Source organism: Rhineura floridana, chromosome 14 (assembly GCF_030035675.1).
Source record: "Rhineura floridana isolate rRhiFlo1 chromosome 14, rRhiFlo1.hap2, whole genome shotgun sequence".
Taxonomy (NCBI): Eukaryota; Metazoa; Chordata; class Lepidosauria; order Squamata; family Rhineuridae; genus Rhineura; species Rhineura floridana.
Window position 1 is genome coordinate 37,167,472 of NC_084493.1, and position 26,638 is coordinate 37,194,109.

At 45.7% G+C, this 26,638-nt stretch overlaps 1 protein-coding gene across 7 annotated transcripts in view; it reads right to left on the minus strand.

Annotated features, from left to right (window-relative positions):
* HERC1 (HECT and RLD domain containing E3 ubiquitin protein ligase family member 1) overlaps positions 1-26,638 on the minus strand; it is a 167,787-nt gene that overhangs the window by 20,911 nt on the left and 120,238 nt on the right. For all 7 annotated transcript variants that reach the window (XM_061594925.1, XM_061594923.1, XM_061594922.1 and 4 more), the window contains exons 53-62: positions 25,218-25,345; positions 24,408-24,608; positions 22,506-22,636; positions 21,064-21,263; positions 20,675-20,786; positions 20,133-20,279; positions 19,797-19,898; positions 9,129-9,302; positions 8,306-8,599; positions 1,122-1,187 (exon numbers count right to left, since the gene is read on the minus strand). In XM_061594925.1, coding sequence (XP_061450909.1) covers positions 1,122-1,187; positions 8,306-8,599; positions 9,129-9,302; positions 19,797-19,898; positions 20,133-20,279; positions 20,675-20,786; positions 21,064-21,263; positions 22,506-22,636; positions 24,408-24,608; positions 25,218-25,345 — 1,555 coding nt within the window. The remainder of the gene's footprint in view (positions 1-1,121; positions 1,188-8,305; positions 8,600-9,128; positions 9,303-19,796; positions 19,899-20,132; positions 20,280-20,674; positions 20,787-21,063; positions 21,264-22,505; positions 22,637-24,407; positions 24,609-25,217; positions 25,346-26,638) is intronic.

The window sequence follows — 26,638 nt, forward strand, 5'->3', positions numbered from 1 at the left end:
CCAGAGTGGAGATAGCTTCCTAAGATTTCTCAGAATTAGACAAACTCACTTCTTGTCTTTAGCAGCAAAGGAAACTGCTTCCTGGTTGGCAGGTTCCTCGCTCTTAGAAAGAGGCAGCTCCCTAGGATGCAGGACCCTAATTGAAGACGTAGTAGGATTTGAAGGACCTTTGCCCTTAGCTGAAGCAAGGGAATCTGGAGGTTCATAATGTGAGATTTATGAAGAATGCTCCTGTGTAATCCTAGCACCTTTTTTCTCATGAGGATGGCCATGAAGAGGAGGAAGAATGCCTGGAGCCCTTAGTGCTTTAGAATTCCTCTCAACATTCAATTCTTTAGCAATATCTGCTATCAAGGACTCTTTTAAGGCTTTGCATCACCTCCTTAATAAAAACACCACCACCACATGGTAGAGTTTAGACTGATCAAGACGTAGGGCACTTGGGAAGGCTGACGGCTGATCGTAAAAAGAGGGTTCAGAATCATCCCCATCAGAAAAGTTTGCCCCTTCCCTTTTATCACATTATCCTCTGACACCATTTACTGGACAGTTGGAAGTTTGCTTTCATTTTCTACAGAAGATAATGGAGGTGTGTCTTTTCATAGTCTGGCAGGAAAATGTGAATAGTAGTCAATTCCACTAGGTGGAATTGTCCCTTGCCTTCCGATGTGGGGACCTTTTGATAAATGACCTTAATGTACTGTGCTTTTGCTTACAGGTTTGTTGGACTGATTGGTGGTCAGAGCAATTTCACTTGGGGGGGAGAAAAAAAGAACATGAACAAAGGATCCTGTGTGTGTGTGTGTGTGTGTGTGAGAGAGAGAGAGAGAGGGGGGGGGGGAGAGAAAAGCAGGAGGAAGAGGAGGGAGTAGGAAACAGAGCCTAAGGAGAAAAGATGGAAAGCAATCTGAGCACAAATGCAGAGAAGAGAAACACTTGCTTTGGGCAAAGAAAGGGACTAAGCTGAAGGAGAAGCCAGAAGAATGAGACTGCATTCAGATTGTCCAGTCACATGTCCTTGCCTTGGGAAAAGCACAGGACATAACCCCTCAAGTGGATGTCTCCCAGAAAAAGAGTTCACCACGTTTGACTGTTTTAAATTCACCCTCCACTTTACTAACCTCAGGCCGTGACGTTGCCCAGGACATAATCTGTTCATCCATCCCATTGATCCACTTGCAGTTATCCTACAAAACATGAAATCAATTACAGTGGGGCCAAATGCAGAAGCTGTGCACTTTCTTCCCAAGGCTGCTGTTTTTTTCTCAGCTACAGCAGTAATTTCCGTATGTTTCAAAACCCTACAGAACATTGCTTCTTAAACTACGGTGGACTGGGTGGATCACACTATGATGAGGGTTTTTTTCCTGTGTCAGAACTGGAAGCATAAATGCCTGTGCACCAATAGTCTTAAACTTCCGGTCAAGGACACCAAATGCAGCAACAGCACAAGAGAGAGAGAGGGAGGGAGAGAGGTGTCACAACAGCAACAGCAGCAGGGCATATATTCACATATACAGAACATTTTACATTGAGCGTGGGTGGGCTAGACAGGGAAGCCAATGAGAAAGAGGCTGTGGTGCAAGCCAACAACACCAATGTTGCTGAAATTTGGACTCTGCTTCAAGCTGGTGAGAATGCTGCAGCTAATGGTGGCAGCAGATTAGCTCTTAATTACTCATCCCCCCATCCCCCTAATATGATATTGGGAGGAAGAGGTGTTAGGGGCATCATCTCATTGGCTGACAGGCACTATTTTAAAAATTTCAGTGGTGCAATTGTTTGTCCTGGGGAACTCTGTAAAGTTCCCTCTTCATAGCTAATTCAGTTTCCCTGTATTTCTGTATTTCTGGCAAATAAGTGAATGAAAAATACCCTTCGTAGCATCCCCACTTCTAGCATTCCTAAGTTCTTGCAATCCAAAAGCAAGGATCTGCCTTCTGCTGCAGCATCTTCCAGGAGGCAGTAAGTGGAGGCCCTTCAACAGAAGGGGAATCCTGACACGACAGAGGTGCTGTTGGGGGGGGCATTCTCATGCCCAGGAATTGAGTGTTTGACCTGTTCTGGCTGGAGTCACTCTCACTGAAGAAGGAAAAGGATAAACAGCATCTGCTCCTGAATCCATCTCTTACACTGGAGGCTCAAGTGGCTTCTGTGGCGAGGAGTGCTTATTTCTAGCTACGGCCGCAAGAGCCGACCACAGTTTTGCATGCTCTGGTAACCTCCACTCTTGATTACTGACTCTACATAGGGTTGCCCTTGAAGACCGTCTGGAAACTGCAGCTAGTAAAGAATGCTGCCGCTAGAGTATTGCCTGGTACTTTGGTGCAATGCCATATAACATGTATCTTGTAGGTCCTGCACAGAGAGCTGATACGTTACTGTATCTAATATAAACAGCTGATGTTAACATACAAAATTCTGAACATCTTGGGAACTAGGTGCGAGAGAGTGCCTCTCCCCATATCAGAAAGCCTGGACCCTGAAGTCAGCTGAGGGACCCTTTTTGTTGTCCCATGGGCAAGTGTTGAATGCTGCGTGGGAATATGGGATAAACATCAGAAGACCTCTAATGATGAAAGGATCATCTGGTCCAGCATCCTGTTCTCACAGTGGCCAACCAGGTGCCTATGAGAAGCCCACAAGCAGGACTCTTCCCATTTCTGCTCCCCAGCAACTGGTATTCAGAGACATACTGACTCCAACACTGGAGATAATTGGTAGCCACTATGACTAATAGCCTTATCTTCTGTGAATGTGTCTAAACTCCTGTGGGTGATCAACACTCCAGCTGTTGGAAGCAAATTCCAGTGTTTTGACCATGCACTGTAGTTGAATGCATGAATGAATGAATGAATTCACTGTAGTTGTAGTAGTACTTCCTTTGGTCTGTCCTGAGTCTTCCTACATCCCCACAATGATCCCAGGTTCTCGTACGAGAGAGGGAGAAAAGCTTCTCTCTATCCACTTTCTCCACACCATGCTTAATTTTATACACCTCTGTTATACACCTTTTCTCTAAACAAAAAAGCCCCACATGTTCTAACCCTTCCTCTCAGGAGAGTTGCTCCACCCCCTTGATTGTTTTAGTTGCCCTTTTCAGAACCATTTCTAGCTCTACAATATCTTTTTTGAGGTGAGGTGACCAAAACTATACACAGTATTCCAAATGAGGTCACACCAGAGATTTGCATAATGACATTATGGCATTGGCAGAATTATTTTCAGTCTCCTTCTCAATGATCGCTAGAACGGAATTTGCCCTTTTCACAGCTGCCACGCACTGGGTTGACAATTTAACTCCACTATAGGAGCTTCTTGGTAATTGTGGCATGACTGTGGAACTCCCTCTCCCTGAACGCACAGAAGGCCACTTCACCAAAGGGCTTCCAACCCCCAACAGAATTGTAGAATGGTAGAGTTGGAAGGGGCCTATAAGGCCATCAAGTCCAACCCCCTAATCAATGCAGGAATCCAAATTAAAACATACCCGACAGGTGGCTGTCCAGCTGCCTCGAATGCCTCCAGTGTCAGAGACCCCACGACCTCCCTAGGCAATGGGTTCCATTATTGTACCACTCTAACAGTTAGTTCCTGATGTTCAGTCGAAATCTGACTTCCTGCAACTTGAACCCATTATTCCGTGCCCTGCACTCTGGGACGATCAAGAACAGATCCTGGCCTTCCTTTAAGTGCCGACCTTTCAAGTACTTCAAACGTGCTATCATCTCTCTCCTTAGTCTTCTCCAGGCTAAACATGCCCAGTTCTTTCAGTCTCTCCTCATAGGGCTTTGTTTCCAGGCTCCTGATCTTCCTTGTTGCCTTCCTCTGAACCACTTCCAGGTTGTTTGCATCCTTCTGAAAGTGCAGTATCCAGAAATTGACGCAGTACTCAAGATGAGGTTTAACCAGTGCCAAATAAAAGGGAACCAATACTTCACACCATTAGTTCTCAGCTTTAGCCTTCCTAATGCCATCCGTGCAAATCTGTGCTACCTATCTGTACTCTTCCTTTGTGATCTGGCCTTCCTTCCATTTCCTGTATGTGTCCTTTTTTGTTTTCAGGTCATCTCTAAGTTTTCTGTGAAGCCACATTGGTTTATTCTGCTATCTTCCCCCCTTTTCTCCTTGTGAATTGTTTGCCACTGTGCCTTTAGAATTTCTTTTTAGAAACTCCCACCCATTTTGGACTCCTTTTCTCATTAGGGTTGCTCACCATAGAACCTTACTTATCATTGTTCTGAGTTTATTAAAATCGGATTTCCTGAAGTCCAGGGTACTCTTATGGCTACCCTCAACTTTTGCTTCCTTTAAAATCAAGAACTCAAGTATAACCTGGTCACTTTCCCTCAGAGTTCCCTTAAATCCCCCTCATCCACTAAGTCATCTCTATTGGTTAGAATCAAGTCAAGGATAGCTGATCCTCTAGTTCCTTCCTCCACTTTCTGTAGGAGAAAGTTATCTCCAGCACAAGTCAGGAATTTCTTGGAGGGGCTATGTTTGGCAGAATTTGTCTCTCAACAGATATCAGGGTCACTGAAGTCCCCCATTACTACTACATCATGGCTCCTCAAAACATTGGCAATTTGCTTTTGAAAAGTTTCACCTTCGTCTTCTCCTTGATTGGGTGGTTGGTAGTGTTCCTTTTATTTCTTGCCCATTTTATTTTAATCCAGGTACTCTCGGTGGAGCTATCAAGCTCATCCTCCTGTATTTCTGTGTAGGGATATATATTTTTAAAATATAGCACGACTCCACATCCCTTTCTATTCCTTCTGTTCTTTTTGAACAAGTTATATCCTTCAATCGCTGTATTCCAGTCATGGGAGTCATCCCACCTAGTTTCAATTATACCTATCAAGTTATATTTACTCTCCTGTATTAAGAGTTCAAGTTTGTCCTGTTTGTTTCCCATACTCTGGGCATTAGTATACAGAAATATGATTTATGGCCTGGATTCCTTCCTACATTTTTATGAAGTATGGGCCATTCCCTCAGTTCCTCTTATTGTGCTCAAGCTTTTGTTAGTTGTTACCGCCAAGTCTACGTCTCCCTCCCCTTGGGATTCAGTTTAAAGCTCTCCTGATGAAATTCTCCATGCTGTGGCCAAACACATTATTCCCAGTCCTTGTGAGGTGCAGCCCATCACTTGCCATCAGTCCATCTTCCAGGAAGCGTAACCCATGGTCCCAGAAACCAAATCTCCACCGTTGGCACCACCTTCACAGCCAGTTATTCACCCGGAGTATTTTTCTTTCCCTTCCTACTCCTCTTCTAAGTACTGGAAGGATGGATAAGAAAACTATCTGGGCCCCAAAGTCCTTGAGTTGCCTTCCCAGAGCTTCAAAGTCTGATGTGATTTCTTTGTAGCTCTGCTTGGCAGTATCACTAGTTACCAAATGGAGAAGAAAAGGATACCTGCTTTATGAGTTATGGCAACCCTTTTGTCACATCTCTAATCCATCCTCCAGGGAGACAGCACTACTACTCTTCTCTTCCTCTTGTCATGGGGCATGGTTTCATTGCCTCTGTTTGACTGAGTTTCAGCCTCTCGCTTGCACTCTCGCTGGGTCTCCTGTAATTCCTCCCCTGCAGTCTGTCTTCCAGTCTCATCTTCAAGTGCCTGGAAGTGGTTCTGTAGTTCCACCGGTGAAGGATGTCTTCTTGCTTTTATGCTCCTGTCACTCTTTTCCACAGAATTTCCCCCACTTCATTGTTGCTCTCCACCTCGATCTCCTCTTCTGCTTCAACATGCTGATGTTCTTCCATCTCCTGTACTTCTCTTTGCTGTTGTTGTTCCCTATCTAAGAACTCTTTGTCTTTTCTTAGACTCTTCAGTGTGGCCACCCGCTGTTCCAGGCCCCTCACTGTTTCTTCCAACAGTGCCACCAGCTTGCACTTGTTGCACGTGTATGCCATGTTGTTCTCAGGCAAGAAAACAAACATTGCACACCCCTTACGGATCACCACCACTGGAGTGTCCTTCCCCTCCATATTCTCTACTGCTTTCTGTTTCTTTCTTTCTACTTGTATTGGAATAACCTGTGCTTTGCCCTGTCCTCCTTCAGGGTAAATAGGAGACTCCCACTGGTATGTGGTGCACTGTACAAGGGGAAACTTTTTTAGGGACCTCTGCCATCACACACCTGTTCGTTCGCTCTCTGAAAGCTGGCTCGCTTGTATCTCCTCTGGACCGGCTGAGACAGCTCCCTCTGCTCTGCTCAGTTAGGCGTCAGGAAACAGAATGAAAACTCCCAGCACACACAGCGGCTCCGAGTTGCACTCAGCAGCTATCAGGCCACGCCCCTTCAGCCAGCAGCTATCAGGCCATGCCCCTTCCAATCAAGCTGCTATGGAGCCCTTCAGAGCACACGGCTTCAGAGCCCTCTTTGTCTTTGTCTCTTCCTCCCTACACCACCTCTGCCAAACTCCTGTTAGTTCTCTCTGTTCGCTTGCTCTGTTTGCTCGCATTCTGAGAGCTGGCTTGTTTGTATATCTTCTGGACCAGCTGATACAGCTCCCTCTGCTCTGCTCAGTTAGGAGTCAGGAAACAGTTCTGAGTTCTCCCAGGCGTTTGAGAGTCTTCACATTGTAGTCTTCACACTGTAGTCTGTTAGTTGCTGTTTGACTTGTCGAGTTTTACTTGTGTTTTATATTGCCAATACATACCCTTTTACTGATTAGACTGGAAACTGCTTTCTGTCTCTAGTGGGGTGGGAGAGTGTAATTTATTTTATAATTCATTTATAATATTTCTGAGCTAAGTGCCTAGTTAGCACCAACTTGAGGAAGCAACAACCAACCCACAGCTCCAGGCCAGCCGGCACGAAAAGCTGCTTGGATTCAGGGCTGAGTATGATGGGAGAAGCTCACTCACTCCTTTCCTCCCCCCCCATATGCCACTTTACACAGCCCAAGGACTGTAGTCCCACGTAGTAGAAATAAGCTTTACTGAAGTTAATGAAATTACTTCTGAGTAAGCATTGACAAGATTCAACTGCCTGTGTCTCAAATGTCTAAACTTTTAGCCTTATCCTATGCATAAGTTACTATGCAGAAGTAACCCCACTTTCCTTCAGTAGGGCTTAGTTGTATCAGAAAGATGCATCAAATTGTAGCTTCAGGCAGGGCAAGAAGGTGCAGCAAGGTCTCACCTGTACGGCAGCAAAATAATTGAGTGCCCTCCTGTGAAGCATACACTGCTCCTCTTTTCTTCTGGCTTAGTTAACTATGAGTCAACAGAATCCTAGAGTTGGAAAATGGGGTGTGAAAAGGCCTGTTGTGCTGTTCCCTTCCCTAAAGGCAGGGCCAGCATCCCTCCAGCAAGCTGCACTACCCGCACCTGGAGTATGGCTGCATCACAGAAGCCAGTGGACTAGCCCCAGACAAGTCGAATAAGCCAGCCAAGACACACACAATTTGAAGACCCGTTCTGAAAAGCGATGCAGCTCAAAGGTGGTACATCCTTCTCACTGACTTCTGCACAGTGTCTTTTCAACTGTGTTGACTTACTAAATCTTAACTGTAAACTCTGCCCAATCTGGACTGTGATCTGTTGATTAGGGAGGTCTGCATCATGCTTAAATGTCATTCAAATACACATTGCCTATATGTACACAATTATATTAACATTTGGAATAAAAATGTTCAATAAAATTTGAACTTGCTCACTGATAACTACTGATATGGTATTATTTGTGTTTTCTGATGTAGGGTGAAATGCTAGGGCTTGTAAATGTGGAGTTAGCTTACAAATGGCTATGCAAGTTTACAGGTGGATCCAAAGCTTGAGAAGCTATAGATCTCTACAGAGGGAGATAGAGGGATGGCTGGGAAGGATAAATAAATAAATAAGTCGCAGCAGCCGCCACCACCACCACCATCATCTTCATCATCATTTCTGTTTATATCCCATCCTTCCTTCAGATCAGGTCAGGTCAGTATGTATTGCAACACAATAATCAAATTCCTCATGCATCCTCATGTACAACAGGAAAATAATAATACTGATCTCACAGGGCTGTTATACACATTTTGGCATCTCAAGCACTATGAAAATTTTAAAGTGTAAATCATCATTATTATTACTCCCAAAGGGGACAAGCTGGGATTGCTTTTGTTGCTATTAATCTGAAAATCTCTTCCCTGGCTGCAAAGGAGTGAATAAGATGGTGGTGCTGGTGGGTTTGCTACAGTTTTGACATCACTGAAACAACACCAACTCCCCAGCCACCCACCACCACCACCTCTGGCAAGTGCTCTATTGCTAAGCTCTTCTGTCACAACACCACACTGCACATTTTACCATGAGGAGGACAAGTTCATCCTCTGGCACAGGCTCCAGATCTGGGACTGTGAAGGATTCTGGGAAGGTGGCTCCCTTGGCCAGAGCTTCAGCAGCTTTGATTGTTGTGGAGAAGCACTCCAGCCAGGCCCACTCGGTTGGGTTCCAGGTCAAAGGATCAGGGAGGCAGTTCTGATGATGAGGCGCGACTGGTGGATTGCACAGGAGCTGATCTAGGTGAAGTCCCACAGCCAGTGAGGCCAAGCACTGCATGTAGGGACTATGAACAAGCTGGTCTCCACAAACTACATGGGGCTAGAAAAGAGAAAGTCACAGACTGGGCAAAATGAACGAACCAAACTGGCACCCCTTCATTTTCTATTAACACCAGCTCCCTCAACGTTCACAGGTATCAGACATTTTGGGGACCCCCCATCAAAATCAAACTGTTAATCAAGGTCCCCCACTCTCCACATTCCCCCATTTTTTTCTGACTACCATTATTTTATAATAAATAAAATAAAATACACAGTTACTCTGCCAAAAAACAACAGAAAGTTGGCCAAATGTTTTGTTTATAATTATATGTTTCTAAATTTGGACCCGGGTCCTTTGGATGAAGGGCAATAATAATAATAATAATAATAAATTAGACTTCAGAGGGTCTTTTTGTTTCTCAAACAAATACTGCAGAACCAGAAGCAGTACAGTGTTATTCCATGCTTCATAAGACCAGCATTTCTGCAAACATCTTGTGTATTTACATGTTGTTAAACACAGCACAGTTCTACAGCACTTTACCGCTATCTTGTGTTAATGTGCAGCCTTAATCAAGTCCTCTTACCTTTTCATAAGCATACTGTTCCTGAAGCATTATGGGCAGACGTTCTAGGAAAGCCCTCATGCAAGGGGCCATGTTTAATCCAAGAATACCCTGTTGTTTCAAAGCAGTCCTACACGTTGCAAGGATATGGTTAGAAGATATCCATTCTGACGTACAATTCACCACCAACACATCCTGAACAAAATTCAAATATGTCCAATTCAGAAAAGAAGAAAAATACTAACTTTTTTGTAATAACTTGCTTACTGTTTACAAACTATGGAATACAGATACAAGCTAGATATAAATCTGTTTTTGTTTATTGTAATGATTTGTGCTTCAACACTGATTGTATGCTGCTAACTGCAGCATCTCTTTATTGTATCGGTGATTTTGAATACATTAAGGGTAAACAAAGAGTATTGTGGTATCTTACAGACTAAACCATTTTTCTGTGACAGACATTTTTATGGGCTACAGTCCATTTCGCCACACATATAGTCCAAAACAGCACAGTCTTCAGCATGTTTACTCAGAGGCAAGTCCCACTGTGTTCAATTATGCTTACCACTGCAGCCTAGCAACATAATTTTCTACATGTTTATCCAGAAGGGAGCCCCATAGAGTACAGTAAGACTTACTCCCAAGTAAATGAGTAAATGGAAAGTTGGTCTTACTGTGAAGCATCCTTCTGGTCAGCACAGAGTGGAGCAGACAGAAATCGGTTAACTCCTCTCTGAAGGCAATCACTTGGAAAAAGTGGTTAAGTGGTGGCCAGCCAGAAGGGGAGGTAACCTTCTCCCACTCTTCAGTTGATGACAAAGTAAATGAAAAACAAGCACAGAGTATCCAGCCACTTAAGCCATATTCATGTGCAACTTGAATAGAGGATAGAACAAGACACCAGAAAACATGATTGGACAGTGAAGAAGGGGGTCGAGGAGAGCTTAGCCATGTGGTCCAGGAAGCTATGTGGCCAAAGGCTGCCTAAGGGTCCCGGAGGGGGGACCCTCCCCACCCCACAGCCTAGCTCTCTCTGCAGGGTGGGGCTGTCGGCTCCATTCCACTTAGTGGGAGGACACTTCCTGCGAAGGCCAACTTTTTGATCCTGGTCAGCTAAGGAGTGGAGCAGACAGGAATGGGATGTACCGAAGCAGTGACCCCCCCAACACCCTTAGGTGGGATGCAGACCTAGGCCACTACCCTCCAGAGAAGCTTCCGACCGAAGGCAGCATCGGCGGAGGCAAACTTACCCACATGATAGCGTCTGATGAAGGTGGAAGGGTGAGCCCAGGTGGCAGCATTGCAGATTTCCTCCAGCGAGGCGTCCTTGTGGAGCGCCATCATGGTGGCGGTCCACCTGACAGAATGAGTGGTTATTCCCTGAGGGAGGGGAGGGGAGTATCCTTGGCTTGGTAGGCCCTAACCATGCAATCCCTCATCCCACAACTGAAGGTAAACCTGGAAACCGTCCACCCCTGTGCCCCTGTTCGAAGGACACGAACAGACTCTCAGACTTCCTAAAGGGCTGAGGTAGATCCTAAGCACTCAGCTGACATCCAGCCTGCACCATCTCTTTTCCTTGCAGTGAACTGGGTTAGGACAGAAGCTGGATAGCATGACATCCTGTGCCCAATGGAAGGAGGAATTAACTCTGGGTCAGGGCAAGGACCACCTTGTCTGGGTGAAAGGTGCAGGTTCTTCCCAGATGGACAGAGCCCTCGTTCTGCCATCCTCCCAGCCGAAGTGACAGCCACAAGGAAGACTGTTTTGAGGTGAATTCCTTGATGGGTATGGAGCAGGCCAGCTTGAAGACGGGTCCCAAGAGAGCTCTGAGAACTAGGATGAGATCCCAGGAGGGAAGCCTGCGCTGCACCAGGTGGGAAAGGAGGGCTGTTCCCCCTCAGGAAGCACTTGATCTGAGGATGAATGGAGATGGAGTTACCGCCCACTGATGGGAGAATGCTTCCTAGGACCACCGCTTGCAGCCTGAGTGTATTAGGAGTCAAGCCTTGGTTGAGCCTGTCTTGCAGGAAGTCAAGAATGGTGCACATGTGACTTTCCTCATCAGGCAGCTACACCACCAGCTGAGGATGAAGGATGGCTCTACCATTATGAGGAGTTCCAGGAAGAATTCTAGGACCTGCGGAACTGGCAGATTGTCCTGTAGGTGGTTGGGTACCCTTTGGAGGTCTTATTGTCATCCTTCCTCAGGGCAGCAGGAAGAGCCTTCTTTTAATCCTTAGTCTCCACTAGGGGGCATACCAGAGACTTGCAGAAGAGTAGGCCGCCTGCGTATGGGAGGGATGAGAGGCTGGCTTTGGAATGGTGGTCTGCTTCCCACTGCTTCAGCCAGATGTTGAGTTTTATCACTATGGAGTAGCCTAACGCCCGTGCAAAATATTGTAGGCTATCTAAGGAAGTGTCCGCCAGGAATTAGCTATCTTTGCCAGCTTGTACAGTCCCTTCCTGACATGTCTGGCATTTGGTGAAACCTCTGTCAGAAGGGCTCTAGACCACTTGACTGCCACCCAGGCCAAGAAGGAGTTTATTTATTTATTTTATTTAATTTATAAACCGCCCTTAGCCAAAGGCTCCATGGGGGGTGTACAACATAAAATGATACAATAAATCAACAATCACAAAATATAAAATACAAATATATAACAACAATAAAATAAATTAGAAAGACCAAAACATTAAAACGTATTTAAAATACATTAAAATGCCTGGGAGAATAGGAAGGTTTTAACCTGGCGCCAAAAGGATATCAACGTAGGCGCCAGGCGTACCTCCTCGGGGAGACTATTCCACAATTCGGGGGCCACCACCGAAAAGGCCCTGGATCTTGTCACTACCCTCCGAGTTTCTCGATGGGTCGGTACTCGGAGGAGGGCCTTAGATGACGAACGAAGTGCACGGGTAAGTTCATAGCGGGAGAGGCGTTCCATCAGGTATTGCGGGCCCACACCGTGTAAGGCTTTATAGGTGAATACCAGCACCTTGAATCTGGCCCGGAAACAAATCGGCAACCAGTGCAAACGGGCCAGAACGGGTGTAATATGTGAGGACCGAGTGGTCCTCGTCAACAGTCTGGCTGCTGCGTTTTGCACTAGTTGCAGCTTCCGAACCGTCTTCAAGGGCAGCCCCACGTAGAGTGCATTACAGTAGTCCAATCTAGAGGTCACCAGAGCATGAACAACTGAAGCAAGGTCGTCACCGTCCAGATAGGGGCGTAGTTGGGCTACCAGCCAACGGTGGTAGAACGCATTCCGAGCCACCGAGGCTACCTGAGCCTCAAGTGACAAGGAAGGATCGAAAAGAACCCCCAAACTATGAACCTGTTCCTTCAGGGGGAGTGTAACCCCATCCAGAACAGGATGAACATCCACCATCTGTGCGGAAAAGGCACTCACTAACAGTGTCTCAGTCTTGTCTGGATTGAGTTTCAGTTTATTAGCTCCCATCCAGTCCATTATTGTGGCCAAGCAACGGTTCAGCACATCAACAGCCTCATCTGAAGAAGATGAAAAGGAGAAATAAAGCTGCGTGTCATCAGCATACTGATGACAACACACTCCAAAACTCCGGATGACCGCACCCAGAGGCTTCATGTAGATGTTAAAAAGCATGGGGGACAGTACCGATCCCTGTGGGACTCCACAATGGAGAGTCCAGGGTATCGAGCAATGTTCCCCAAGCACTACCTTCTGGAGACGATCCGCCAAGTAGGAGCGGAACCACTGCCAGGCAGTAACCCCAACTCCCAACGTCTCTCCAGAAGGATACCATGGTCGATGGTATCAAAAGCAGCTGAGAGGTCAAGGAGAATCAACAGAGTTACACTCCCCCTGTCCCTCTCCCGACACAGGTCATCATACAGGGCGACCAAGGCTGTTTCCGTGCCAAAACTGGGTCTAAAACTGGATTGAAACGGATCTAGATAATCGGTTTCATCCAAGAGCGCCTGGAGCTGGCTGGCAACCACCCGTTCCAAGACCTTGCCCAGAAATGGCACATTCGCTACCGGTCGATAGTTGTTCAGGTTATCTGGGTCCAAGGAAGACCTCTTCAAGAGAGGTCTCACTACAGCCTCCTTGAGACAATGAGGGACAACTCCCTCTCTCAAGGAGGCATTGATCACTTCCTTGGCCCAACCAGCAGTTCCATCCTGGCTAGCTTTTACTAGCCAGGAGGGGCAAGGGTCCAGTACCGACGTGGTTGCGCGCACCAGTCCAAGCACCTTGTCAACTTCCTCAAGCTGCACCAACTGAAACTCATACAATAATTGAGGACAAGACCGTGATCTGGGTACCTCAATGGAATCAACTGTCCTAATATTAGAGTCAAGATCCCTACGGATGCATGCAATTTTATTTTGGAAGTGCCCCGCAAACTCGTTGCAGCGGGCTTCAGATGATACTATAGTATCCTGAGGGCCAGAAAGTAAAAGCCCTCGTACTATTTTAAAGAGCTCCGCAGGTCGGCACAAAGATGATCTAATAGAGGCAGCAAAATAGCACTTTTTTGCTGCCCTTACTGCCTCCATATACAACCTAGTGGAGGCACTTACCAAGGCATGATTGCATCCGTCTGGAGTTCGTCTCCATCTGCACTCAAGCCTCCTCCTCTCTTGCTTCATCACTCTCAGCTCCGGGGTATACCACGGAGCTGTATGAGCTCTACATCGAAGGGGGCGCGCAGGAGCGATCGTGTCAACAGCCCGGGTCATTTCCGTATTCCACAGTTCGACCAGGGCCTTGACAGGAGCACTAGTCTTATCAGCCAGAAAATCTCCCAGAGCCTTCTGAAAACCCTGAGGATCCATTAGTCTCCGGGAGCGGACCAACTTAATAGGTCCCCCACCTTTGCAGAGGGAAAGGGTCGCCGTAAGCCTAAATCTCAGCAGGCGGTGATCTGTCCATGACAATGGGGTAGATGAAAAACACCCCACCTGCAGGTCACCATCTCCATGTCCAGTGGCGAAGATCAAATCAAGAGTGTGTCCCGACACACGCGTTGGGCCAGTAGAAAATTGAGACAGCCCCATTGTTGTCATGGCGGCAATGAAGTCCTGAGCTGCACCAGATAAGGCAGCCTCGGCATGGATGTTGAAATCCCCCAGTACCAAAAGTCTAGGGGATCTCAACAGTACCTCCGAGACTATCTCTGTCAGCTCAGCTAGGGAAGCTGTTGGGCAGCAAGGTGGGCGGTACACCAACAGAATTCCCAATCTGTCTCGCTGACCCAACACAAGGTGGAGACACTCCAGACCAGTCACCGCCTGGACAGGATGCCTGGTGAGAAGAAAAGAACTCTTATAGACCACGGCAACCCCCCCTCCCCGGCCCTCAGACCTACCACAGTGCTGTACCATGTACCCGGGTGGGCAAAGCTGGGAAAGAGCAACTCCTCCCTGCTCCCCCACCCAGGTCTCGGTAATACATGCCAGATCGGCACCCTCCTCCACAATTATATCATGGACAAGGGAGGTTTTATTATATACCGATCTGGCATTCAAAAGCAGCACTTGGAGATCCGAGAGCTGGCTGATAGGACAACCCGAAATCCTGTGGAGTTAGCTGCTGAGGGCCGTTGCCTCTCTGCATCTTTCACTTGGGCCCAACAGGGTGTCCGCCCCCTCCTTGGGGATAGCGGTTTTGACCCCAAGTGTGGGCACCGGCTCATCAATGGCTAAGATCTTAAAAGTCTCCATGGTTACTGTGGGGAGGTCATAGAGTTTTCTAGAAAGAGCGTGAGAGGATTTTATTTTGGTTGGGTGATCTCACTCCTTTTTAATAATGCCCTTGAAGAATCCTGGGAGAGGGATGATTGCACGTTGGCCTCTGGATCTCAGGAAGACAGCTGAGGATCCCTATTCTCCCTCCTTAGAGCTCTCCTCTTGGGTAGCTTCCTTCAGAGGATCTAGCCAGAGGCAAGCCATAGCCTTAGAGACCAAGATAGGGTAAGAATCAGGTGAGTATAGCCTCTTATGCACGGGTGGGGGCAGAGGGGAGTCCTCCCCTGAGGGTTCTCCCTCCTCTCTCCCAGAGTCCAAGGCAGCAGATGACAGGGAGGTGCCCTCCTCCATGGAATCTGGGTGAGGGATAGGCGGCCAGGTTGGGCCTCAGAGCTGGATCGCCTCTTTCACTTGTCCATGCGAGGTTTGGGCTTCTGAGGCAAATCCCTTCACATACTCTTCCGCCTCCTCCTATCTGGCCTGGAATCTGATGTGGAGGAGGAAGGCAAGTACTGAAAGGGGCAATGAAACTTGGGGCATTTGGGTATGGGCCCAGTGTTTAGCCAAGGAAGCACCCGTTTCCCATATCATGGTTTCAGTGATCCAGGCCAACACGGCCACCAATGCTTATGGCTTATCAAGATGGTGGGTTCTGGTGCACTTTTGGCTTGTAGGCAATGTGGAGGGGACCTGAGAAAGTGAAACATCTTCAGGTAGGGAGTGCAAAATGGTACCCGCCACCAATGCCAGTGTGGCCAAGGAGTCCCCTGCCTGGAAACGAGCCTCCTCCCTGCTCAGGGACCCATTGTCTTCCTCAGCCAAGGATCAGCACAAGCTGCCTCCCCCACAGGCCATGAGGCTCCCTCCACAGAACAGGCAAGGGAAAGGGAGCCAGGCTGGGAGAGCACTCCCCTCCCTCCACAGTGGAAAATAAATGGTTGTATCTGAGGCGGCTGCCGCGTGTTGTGGAAGCATGATGCCAAGAGGGAACTGCTGCTCAAGGCAGTGCAGGAAGCGAGGGGCCGACCTTGCACTCTGTAAGCCCTGCCGAAGTAGCACTCCAGGAGGGATTCACACACAAACACTTGAGATTGAGGTGGAGCGCACTGTCCAAGGACAAATCCCAGCTGTCTCTGTGTCCAGGCACTCTGCACCAAGCGACGAAGCTACCTAGTTGCTGATGGGTGAGACTAGCAAGAGAAGAGGCAGGCTGGAGTCCATTGCTTCTCAAAAGAAAAAACTCCCTTGCAAGGGAGAAAAAACGAAGGCCGAACTCCCCTGAATCCCGTATGGAGTCTCAGGAGGAATGGATTCACTCTTGCTTGCTGAAGGGAGTCAAGAACTGAAGAGTGGGAGCTTCCCTCCCCTTCCGACTGGCCACCACTTAACCATTTTTTCAACAGTCTGCCTCTGCCTCCAGGGAGGAGTTAACCTATTCCTTTCTGCTCTACTCCTCCGCTGACCAAGAAATGCAACACAGATGCCTCTCTGGTATTTGTCATTAAGGAGATCATTATATACGATGCTCATTTATTAATATAAAATATGTTAACAAAATATGAAAAAATATCTTGCTTCTAACAGAAGAAAACATTCATAACTATGTCACTATTTCCAAGTATATTCACTCCATTTATCAGAAATTAACAAATTAATAACATTTGTCAGGCTGGATGAAAACTGGACCTCAAAAGGAAATTTGCTCTGAAGCCAACTGAACATGTGTTAAGACAAATAATCGTGTCTAAAACATGGCGGTGAAGGCATCAAAGTAATATTTTGCTGCGTGCATTGTGTACTTGAGGAGTTGGCTGGCAGAGTTGTTCTGTATAGGAAGGAGATTAGCTATTCTGGATTGGGGGGGCAGTTTGCAAGACACGTCTTTGTAGTGACTTTGCTGTAATGTCAAATTCAGTCAAGGAGTGCAATGCTACACCTGGCCCAGTGTTATGCGATTATTTCCAGTTGATGCAGCTTGATGATATGGACAGATACTTGCAGTTACGCCTCCAACCATGCGCCCTCTGGACCCCTGCTCTTCCTGGCTTAGCTGGAGTGGGATGGCTAGGTGGGTCCAGGGTGTTGATGGAGCTGGTGCCCTTAAAGAGCTGGTGGTGCATCTACTCCTTCAAAAGCCCACCCTGGACCCATGGAGTGTAGTAGCCAGTCACTAACATCCCTTTTTGGGGGGAAGGTGGCGGAGAGGGCTGTTGCAGACCAACTGCAGGTGTTCCTAATTATCTGGATCCACTTCAGTTCAGGCCTGGTTTCAGGACAGCCTTGGTCGCCCTGACAGATGGCCTTGATCGTCAGAAGGAAAGTGGGAACGCTACCCTGTTACTCTTACCCACCCAGTAGCTTTTAATACCATTGGCCATAGTACTCTCCTGGACCAACTGGTCAAGATGGGCATCCGAGGCACTGTGTTTACAATGGTTTCCTTCCTACATGTGTGGTCAAGTCCAGAGGGTGTTTAAGAAGGGTGTAGCCCTTATAAGTGTCTAGTCTGCCTCCTATGGCTTATCCCCACACCAATTACTTACTTTAGGGATTAGTAACGCAAGAGCTCTTATTAAACAGCGCCTTTACGATATCGAACAACAAAGCAATTTGGCCACAGTAAGAAAATTCTGCCTGTGGTACAACAGCTTCCCACTCAGCTATCTTAACACCCCTGCCCCTTATTTACAAAATTTAACAATCTCTAAATACAGAAGAGCTTTTACTAAAGCAAGACTGAACATATTACCATCAGCTGTATTAGAGGGTGTTTTAAAAGAATTCCATTGCAAAACCGTCTATGCCCATGCGGAGATGGCAGTGCTGAAACAATAGCCCATGTACTGCTATTCTGCTCTTTCTATAGAGACTTGATGAACGAGCGAATTATCCCACTGTTGTCACCCTTTCCAGGGCATCCAACCAACTTCTACGTGGTTTTTCTTCTTGCAGACCAAGAACAGATGTCTGCAAAATTTTTAGCAGGTGCCATTAGAATAAGATCTATAATGGTACCTTGAGTTTTAATCCATTACAATTCCTTTTTTATTAGTTGCTTGTTCTACTTATCCACCTCTCTTATATTGGATTGTGGATTTATCAATTTTACTGATTGGTATCTTACAGAAATGTTAGAATCCTAGCAGGAAATCTGATTAAGCTGTATATTTGCTTTTTATTGTATACATTTCAATTGCAAATGCAATGGCTCGTCGCTAATGCAAATAAAGGATTTTATTTTATTTGAGTGTCTAGTCTGAACAAGTAGCGTTGGAGGAAGGCTCTTGGGTTCCCAGGCACTTGTACTGTAGGGTTCCACAGGGTATTACTTTGTCCCCAATGTTATTTAAGATCCACATTAAGCTGCTGGGAACCGTCATTAGGAGTTTTGGGGCACAGTATCATCAACATGCTGACAACATGCAGCTCTATTTCTCCAACATCAGGAATCGCAGTGCAAGCTATGGACAGTGCCTGAACACAGCGGTGGACTGAATGATGGCCAACAAATTGTATATGAATCCTCGAAAGATGGAGGCTCTGCAAGTAGGTAGTTCCGATGTCTGGAAGACAGACCAGCTGCCTATTATGGTTGGGGTTGCACTGAATCTGAAGGTGCATGTACAGAGTTTGAGGGTACTCTTGGATACATTTTTGTCAGTAGAGGCCCAAGTGGCCTCTGTGGCTAGGAGTGGCTTTTACCAGCTTTGTCTGGAACACCAGCCTTGCCCATATCAGGACTCAGTCTAGTCTAGCCACTGTAATCCATGCGTTGGTAACCTTGAGCCTGATTTACTGTGATGTGCTGTGGTAGGGCTGCCACTGGGCATGGTTCACCAACTCCAGCTGGTGCAGATCATGGTAGCCAGGCTGCTCATGTGGACAGACAGCTAAAACATCTGCATTGGCTGCCCATATGTTGCCAGGCCAAGTTTAAGGTACTGATATTAATATACAAATCCCTGAACAATTTGGGTCAAGAATACCTTAAGGACCAAGTGAGCCCTTATTGCCCAATTCAATCACCCAGAAGCATGCTGTTAGCCATCCCCAGTGTCTCAGAAGCCCGACTGGCCTCAATTAGACTGTGGGCATTTAGTGTCACTGGTCCCGTGCTGGAGAACATACTTCCACCAGAGATTCAGCAGACATCTTGACTGTTAACCTTCAGAGGACTCTTGAAGCCTTTTTCATGCCAACATGTCTATTCAGTTGTTTAATTTCCTTTTTTAGATGAGCCAGCCATTCTTGTAATTATTTTGTATTGTTTTATGGTATTTTATGTTTTATTGTATTTGCATATATTGATATTCACTGCCTTGACATTTTATGAAAGTAGGAGGTATATAAGTACTTTTATAAATAAATAAAAATTAAAAGTGAAGAGTTTGGGTTTTTTTCTAAATAACTCCAATTTTTATTTGAAATAAAAATGCTCTCGGTATGTCCATCACATAACTTAATAAATGATTTTAAAGAATTATTATCCACTGTTTGTTCTGGAAAATTCTAGAACTGAGATTTTGTAACTCCAGGTGAGCAGTCATCACTGGTTTGCAAAGCCGCATGGAAAACCAAGGGTCTGCAGGGACATTTTGGAGAATAGCACCAACAATGCTGCAACCATTTTCTTCATTATGACCAAATAATTTGGACTAAATATGCCAATGTGACAAGCCTGAAAGCATCTGGCCACACAAGCACACTGCCAATAACTCTTGTATAAAGAATGTATTAGATACTGGATTAGAAACAAGTTTAGTTAAGCATATGATTCAGGTCCATAGCTGTTACTAAGATAACTCACTTGGTCTGCAATCCAGTGCAGCCATATGACTGAGCACCACATGGCTAAGACAGAGGTTAAATGCACTAAACCTGGGCTAGCCCACCCCCTAGGGGAGAGAAGACTGGCATTCAGAGCTCTATTCACACAAAATGAACAATACCTTTGATCTACTAGAACAAGCAGCTACTCCAACCTCAGGGATCCATACAGTTGTCTGAATGGCTCCAGAACTAATGACAACACTCTGTAAAACAGAACCATCCTAAAAGGAAAGAAAGCATAAACCCACAAAAGCTTAAGCACAGATAATCATTCTCCCATTACATATAAAATCAGCATTCTTCAGGCCATCAGTAAAATGACTTAAACTATTTGCTCATCTTTGGGGTGGACATACACGCATTTGGCCAAGTGGGAACAATACAAGAATTGCATTTGAAAGAAAGGCTGAAAACAGGCTTTGCTTTAGTTTCCTTAAATATGGATGTTTGCTTACCCGTAAAGACCAAATGTTCATAAGCCCACCGAGTCCACCTGATACTAAGGTTAGCCCATCAGAACTGAAGGTCACTGTCCGAACAGGCGTAATATGCCCTTTCAGCTGATAAATGCACTTCGTTTCTGCTATTTTCCTGTATGCATCCTAGAAATTAAATTTCATCATCAGGGTATCTTTTGGATTAAGAAATACATTAAAAAAAATTATTACACAGGATTTAACCTTATCTTCTACAGTTCCACCCCACATCCCAAAATACTTGGAACCATGGCAGTTTCTTCAGAATGCATACATGAGACTATAGTGGATGTGATTATGAGCACTTTGTTAGGAACAAATATGGATAACATGCTGAGTGAATGATTTTAAATATTACAGACGTTAGAGTAAATTGTTTATTTACCCCAATTCACCAGCACTGCCTGCTTTGTTTCTGCCCCTTAACAGATATTTTCCTAAACCAGGTGTCACTGCTTTCTGTACTGCATTCATTCTAACAAGAAAGCAAGATTCCTCTTGCCATCCGTTGCGCTCTTTACCTTGCCACTGGACTCCTCATCCCACCATCCTTCTGAACTCAGGCTGGACTGCAGCAAGATCAGCTCATCTTGGGGAACAGTCCAAACACAAAGCAAACCATTCTCGCATCCTCTAAATAAAAGTTAAGAAAAGCAATATTGTGTCCAAAATTCAACTTTTTACCTTTACATATTTGGATTTTTAAACAATACAGAGGTGATATGGAGTTCATGCATTTGTTTTTAAGCAATACCCATATTTAAAATGAGTAAACACAGAAAAATGTCCCAGAAATCTGTAAAAAAACAGGCTTGTTTTTGTTTGATAATGTAAGTGTAAATTACTTAAAAGGATTAACAGCCAGACCAGAAACGAGCCAAAGAATTACACAGCAAAAATATCCACTTACGTAGCTAGCAAAAGCTGTGCCTTTGGGCCTTTCCCTGGAAGGCTGCACCAGGCGATGGTGTTCACAACAGCCTGGTGAGGAAGAGAATACAGCTGTCGCCAGCAACTCCCCATATGCCCCCAAAGCTTGACTGACTCCTCCTTGGCGCACGTCATGAGGATCTTACCCGTCGGATCCCATTTCATGCTAACGATGGTGTCCTGAAGAATTCAAGGCGCAAGAAAAAAACACATTGCAGCATCTTTATATGACAAGAGGGCTAACTAATGAACACCATTTGAAAAAAATAACTTGTTTAAAGAAGGGGGGAAGCCAAGTTCTAAGAACAGCAATCTGACATACTTCCCTAAGGCCCAGTGTGAGATATACTTATGGGAGAATGGACCTCAACGCAGGCAGAACGTCCCCAGGAAGGTTTGCCTGGCACCAACTCTTAACTGTATTCTGGAGTCAGGCAAAAACATTTCTGTAGAGCAAGGGACTCCTGCTGTCTGGGATATGGTCAGTCTTGGATATTAACGATGCACTGATCATGTCAATGGAGAGGCTTTTGTAAACTGCAAAATGTTTTACTGACACTTTCACTAAAATAAAGTGTTTTATTCTGTTTTAAATTGTTGATACATTCATACATTTTGAGATATTTTTCTTCCACTGTAAAGCTGCCTAGAAACAATCAGTACAAGGCGATTAATAGTAATAATATCCCCGCCTATGTATTCCTGGAAAACAGGATAATTGCATAACCCACCTGATCATCCCCAAGAGAAATGAACGGAAGGCACTCACATGAACCTACTATTCTGACCCCTTCCCATACCCAAAAGAAGCTCATGGAGGAGGGAAACTCCAAAGAATTCCTTGCCACTTTTACAAAATAATGGCATAAAGACGCTAACAACCACAGAAGTAAATACTCTCTAGACCCCAAGTAGAAAGTATTGGTTGTCAGGGTTGAAAAAGGGCTCCTGCAGCTAGCAGGACAACCAGTTTCCAAAACATCTTGCAGAATGAAGACCATGAGATCTTTAAAAGTTAACAGCTTCCTCAGTCCAAATCAGAATTTGTTACTTGAAAAGAAAGGATTTCTTTCACAAAGACTGTTTAAAAGGTTGACAAAACCTAAATCACAAACCATGCAAAGGACCCCTACTTGAATCGGTGACCTGAATGGCAAATGAAGATTTTACGTCTGTGTGACTAGGTACAATATTACAATGAAGTATTTTTAAGAACAGGGCAACAATTAGAATGCAATCCAACTTCAGACTGAACAGTGGCTTCCCTCACGAGTGCAGAGCCCTAGAGCAAACCAGCCTTCTGATTAAAACTGTTAGGAGGCGAGTCTTCTTGAAAGGCTTTCAAAACTGTGTACATTTAAATCTTATTTTAATTCTCAAGTCTTCTGGGGTAAGCAGATGAGTGTGAATGTTTGGCTTTACCTTGTGCGCATCAACTAAAACAATTCCTCCTTTCTCAAGTGGCTCTTTTGTGCCTATCAGCAATTTCCCATCCAAATAGCCTATTGCAAAAGGTTTGTCTTCGCTAAACCAGGCAAGGCAGGTAACAGACACTATGGAAGCAAACAGCAAAAATATTGATAAGCAAGTTATTTTGCATAATTTTAATCAAACTGTACTGGAGAAAAACCAACAAAACTATGTTAGAAAAGAGAAAGATGGTGGGAGAGAGAGGGAGCACTCTTCCAAAAATACCTACTACTTCCAAATATGCTAGATAATTTATTTGAAGACTAATTAACGGTCGAGCCCCAGCTCCCTCAAGGGAACCAAGGAGGGGGGCTGGATGAGTTGCAGATCCCTCAGTTAGAGCAAGGGGAAGAATCAGAGGGTGTAGATGTTTTCGAGGATCATGGGGGAGGGGGTGTGGTTGACTGTGCCAGTTCCCACGGACAGTTCTCCCACCGAAGAAGACTTCGCGCCACCTCCAGCCACCTCAACAGAGGATGTCCTGATGCGTGCGCCAACTCAGCCCCCCCCGAGCTCCCCTCTTGAAACATCAAATGCATCCCCGCCTCCTGAAGCCAAGCCTGCACCTATCGAGACTGTATTGTCAGATGAGCCGACAGAGACGCGCCCCCTTTTGCCCCGTGCGAGACGTCGCGAGAAGCGCCTCGTCCAGAGGGAGGCTCCTCAAAGGAGTCAAAGATTATGGGTGAAGACCTTCCCTACTTAAGCCAGTGTCCCCCTGATCTGGGTGCCGAGTCAACTTCCTTCACATGCTGCAGAGTATGCTTAGGTAGCTTAGTTAGGGACAGTAGTGAGTTAGCATAGCAAGGTCTATGAAGCGCGCTGCCTTTGATGTCTCAATTACTCTAATAAAACAAGAATTAATTTCATCCTCGTCTCCGTCTCGTGAATCGCACTCTGGGCAGGACATTAACCAGAACTTGTGAAAGCATCGGTGGGAACTTAAGAGCAGAGCAGTGCCTTTGCAAGAGATGGAAAGTAAATGTCCACATTGCTTCTTTAACAGGTAGTCATAAATATTCATAATTTAGGAAGTGAGTATATTGCACTCTTTTAAGTACTTGAAAGGCTGTCACACAGAGGTGGGCCAGGATCTTTTCTCGATCTTCACAGAGTGCAGGGCACGGAATAATGGGCTCAAGTTACAGGAAGCCAGATTTTGGCTGAACATCAGGAAAAAACTTCCTAACTGTTAGAGTGGTATGACAATAGGACCAACGGCCATTAGGGAGGTGGTGGGCTCTCCAACACTGGAGGCATTCAAGAGGCAGTTGGACAGACAACTGTTCTGTAAACTTTAAATTGGATTCCTGTATTGAGTAAGAGGTTGGACTCGATGGCCTTATAGGCCCCTTCCAACTCCACGATTCTATGATTTTATGACACCACAGGGATGAGAAAGCATAAACAAGTAATACAAAATGTATCAGGTGGGGCCACCATGAATGACACAAGTGAGAATCGGGGACTAAGTGCAACATAGTACTGTCTGGCTCCTTCCAAGCCACCATTTTCAAACCAGAAGCTGCCCTTGGGAGACATATGCTCTGTCCTCTCCTTCATTTCCGCTCCAGAGCAACTCCCTCCTTTCCTGCATTAACCTTGAAAGAGGCACCAATGCGATCAACAGTGAACCACAAATCAGATTACTGCAGAACCATAGTTGGTATAACCAGTAAGCATCCCCGCTTCAGATGATGTTTTCAACGGAAAGGCCTCTTACACTGCTTGTGTGTAACTCTCAGGATCAACACTCCGAAGAATTAAATCTTCAAAACATAGTATTTTTGAACAAGGTTTTTAAGGTTGTTATTTAAAAAAACCCTTAAAAACAAGTCCTTAGCAGTCCCCTACCATCCTTCCTGTAGCAGTGTTCCAGTTCGACTCTGTGCATGGCAGAAACATCTAAAACTTCAATCAGCCCAAGAGAGCCATCCATACGGCCTACAAGCAGTGATTCTGGAGCTTCTCCTGTCCAGGCTGTAGTTGGCCCTTCTTCTGGCCATGTTAGAGCAGACACCCAATGAGGCTGAATATCCAAGAGTCCTTTTCCTCCTAAGAACACAACATTCACTTTATCTTTTTCTATATTTAGATACCCACCAGTTTCCCTAACCCTGAAAGAGAAGAACACATCCAAGAGAAGCACTGTCACTTCAGTAGCATTCCTCCCACCAGGCCTGTGATGGTAAAGCTATCAGGTAAGCCATTCAAAAGCACTTTAAGCAGCAGGAGGACAGACTTTATTTGCTGATGGTTGAAGGAGTTTGTGGCTCAGCATCTCACAAGCTTCCCCATGGGGTAGGCTGAGGTGCCTTGAGGGTTTGGCCACCCAGACCAGACCAACAGCAGCTGTGGCCTGTTTCAACTCAGCTATGAATCCGTCTCCAGTTATCTCTTACTTTCTGCTGCTAGTCCAAGCAAAAGTCAATTGTTACTTTTAAATTTATGGTTGTACCTTTACGCCCAGGGAGAGGTGCCTGTGGGATTTCCTCCCTCAGGCATCAAAACAGCTTGGACACCTTGTTTTTTCCATTTGCTGTTCCATCTTGGTAGCAAAGTGTCTCGGCCAGCCCTGCAATCAAATGGCATTCCACCCCACCCCTATGAACCAGGCTCCTTCTGATGCTAAGTATGCAACACTCAACCATGCATAGCTCATACCATTGACTTGCCATATGTTCACCATCTTCTCCAGTGCTCCAGCCAGGTACTTGCCACTGACACTCCAACAGGCAAGAGATACGCTAGGGTCGCTGGGGGACCCCAAGTTCTCCTCTGCATCCCCTTCCCTGCAATAAATAAAGACATCAGAAGGTAATCAGTATTTGAAACAAGTTAGTTTCTCAACCAGATCATTGTATGTACACCATACAGTAAGACACTCTCCATCACTGGCCCAGTTTTTATCATAACGTAATAGCAAAATCATTACAGAAAGTGTGAAAATAAAGCTCCGCTCTTGTTCTAAAAGCCAGCAGGTAGGGGAACTTGTGGCCTTCTAGATGTTGTTTGACTGCAACCCCTCTCACACCTGACCATTGGCCATGCTGTCCACAATATCTGGAGGGCCACCAAGTTCCCTATTCCTGGCCTATAGACCATTTTGTGACAAAACAGGGTATTTAAGGAGTCCTACAGCAAGTAAAACCATCACTCCCCAAAGTGTGATATAAATACTGATCCAAACTTTTCCAGGCTATTATCATCACTGTACATCGTGCAGTGCCCACATCTAATTCCTAACATAGCGAAGGAGAATAAGAATGCAATGTCACTGCTTTAAGCTTCACACTGAAACCACAGATTGAGACACCTTCCACATTTCAGAGCCTAGAGGACAATTTATTATTTATTTCAACAATGTATGGACCTCTTTACACCACTTCAGCAGTGTACAGCAGGGCCCCGCTTTACGGCGCTTTGCTTTACGGCGCTTTGCTAATGCGGCGGTCTCAATTAGACGCAATTAGACTAAAGCCCCACTCATATGGCGCTTGTTCCGCTTTTACGGCGGTTTTCGGACATCGCGTGCCATTCTTTTCACTGAGTTCCGCTTTACAGTGGTTTTCGCTTTACAGCGGAGGTCTGGAACGTAACCCGCCGTATTGAGTACTATACCTCAAGGTTAAAAAGATACAACGAAGACAAAATCGGTCACAGCTAACTATACAATCAGAAGACTTATTTAACATGCTTGCTGAAATAAAAAAGGTCTCCACTAGGTGCCAAAAGTTCAACGAGGAGGGGGCCTGCCTGATCTCAGCTGGGAGGGAGTTCCATAGAAATGCACCCCTAATATTAAATGCACAGGTCCTGGTGGACATGAGCTGTGCATCTGAGCCATTGGGGACCACTAACAATGACGCCCTTGAAGACCTCAGTGATCAGGCAGGTATATGAAGAACCAGACACTCCTAAACATAACCTGGACCCAAGTTGTTAAGGACCTCATAAAGTAATTTCTATGAGCATTGGGTAAGGTTCACTCAAAAGACATATCACATGCCTTTTGGGAATCAGCTGACTTGAATATGGCTGGACAAGGCCACTTTGCCAAGGTCACAATGTACACAAGCATTCTG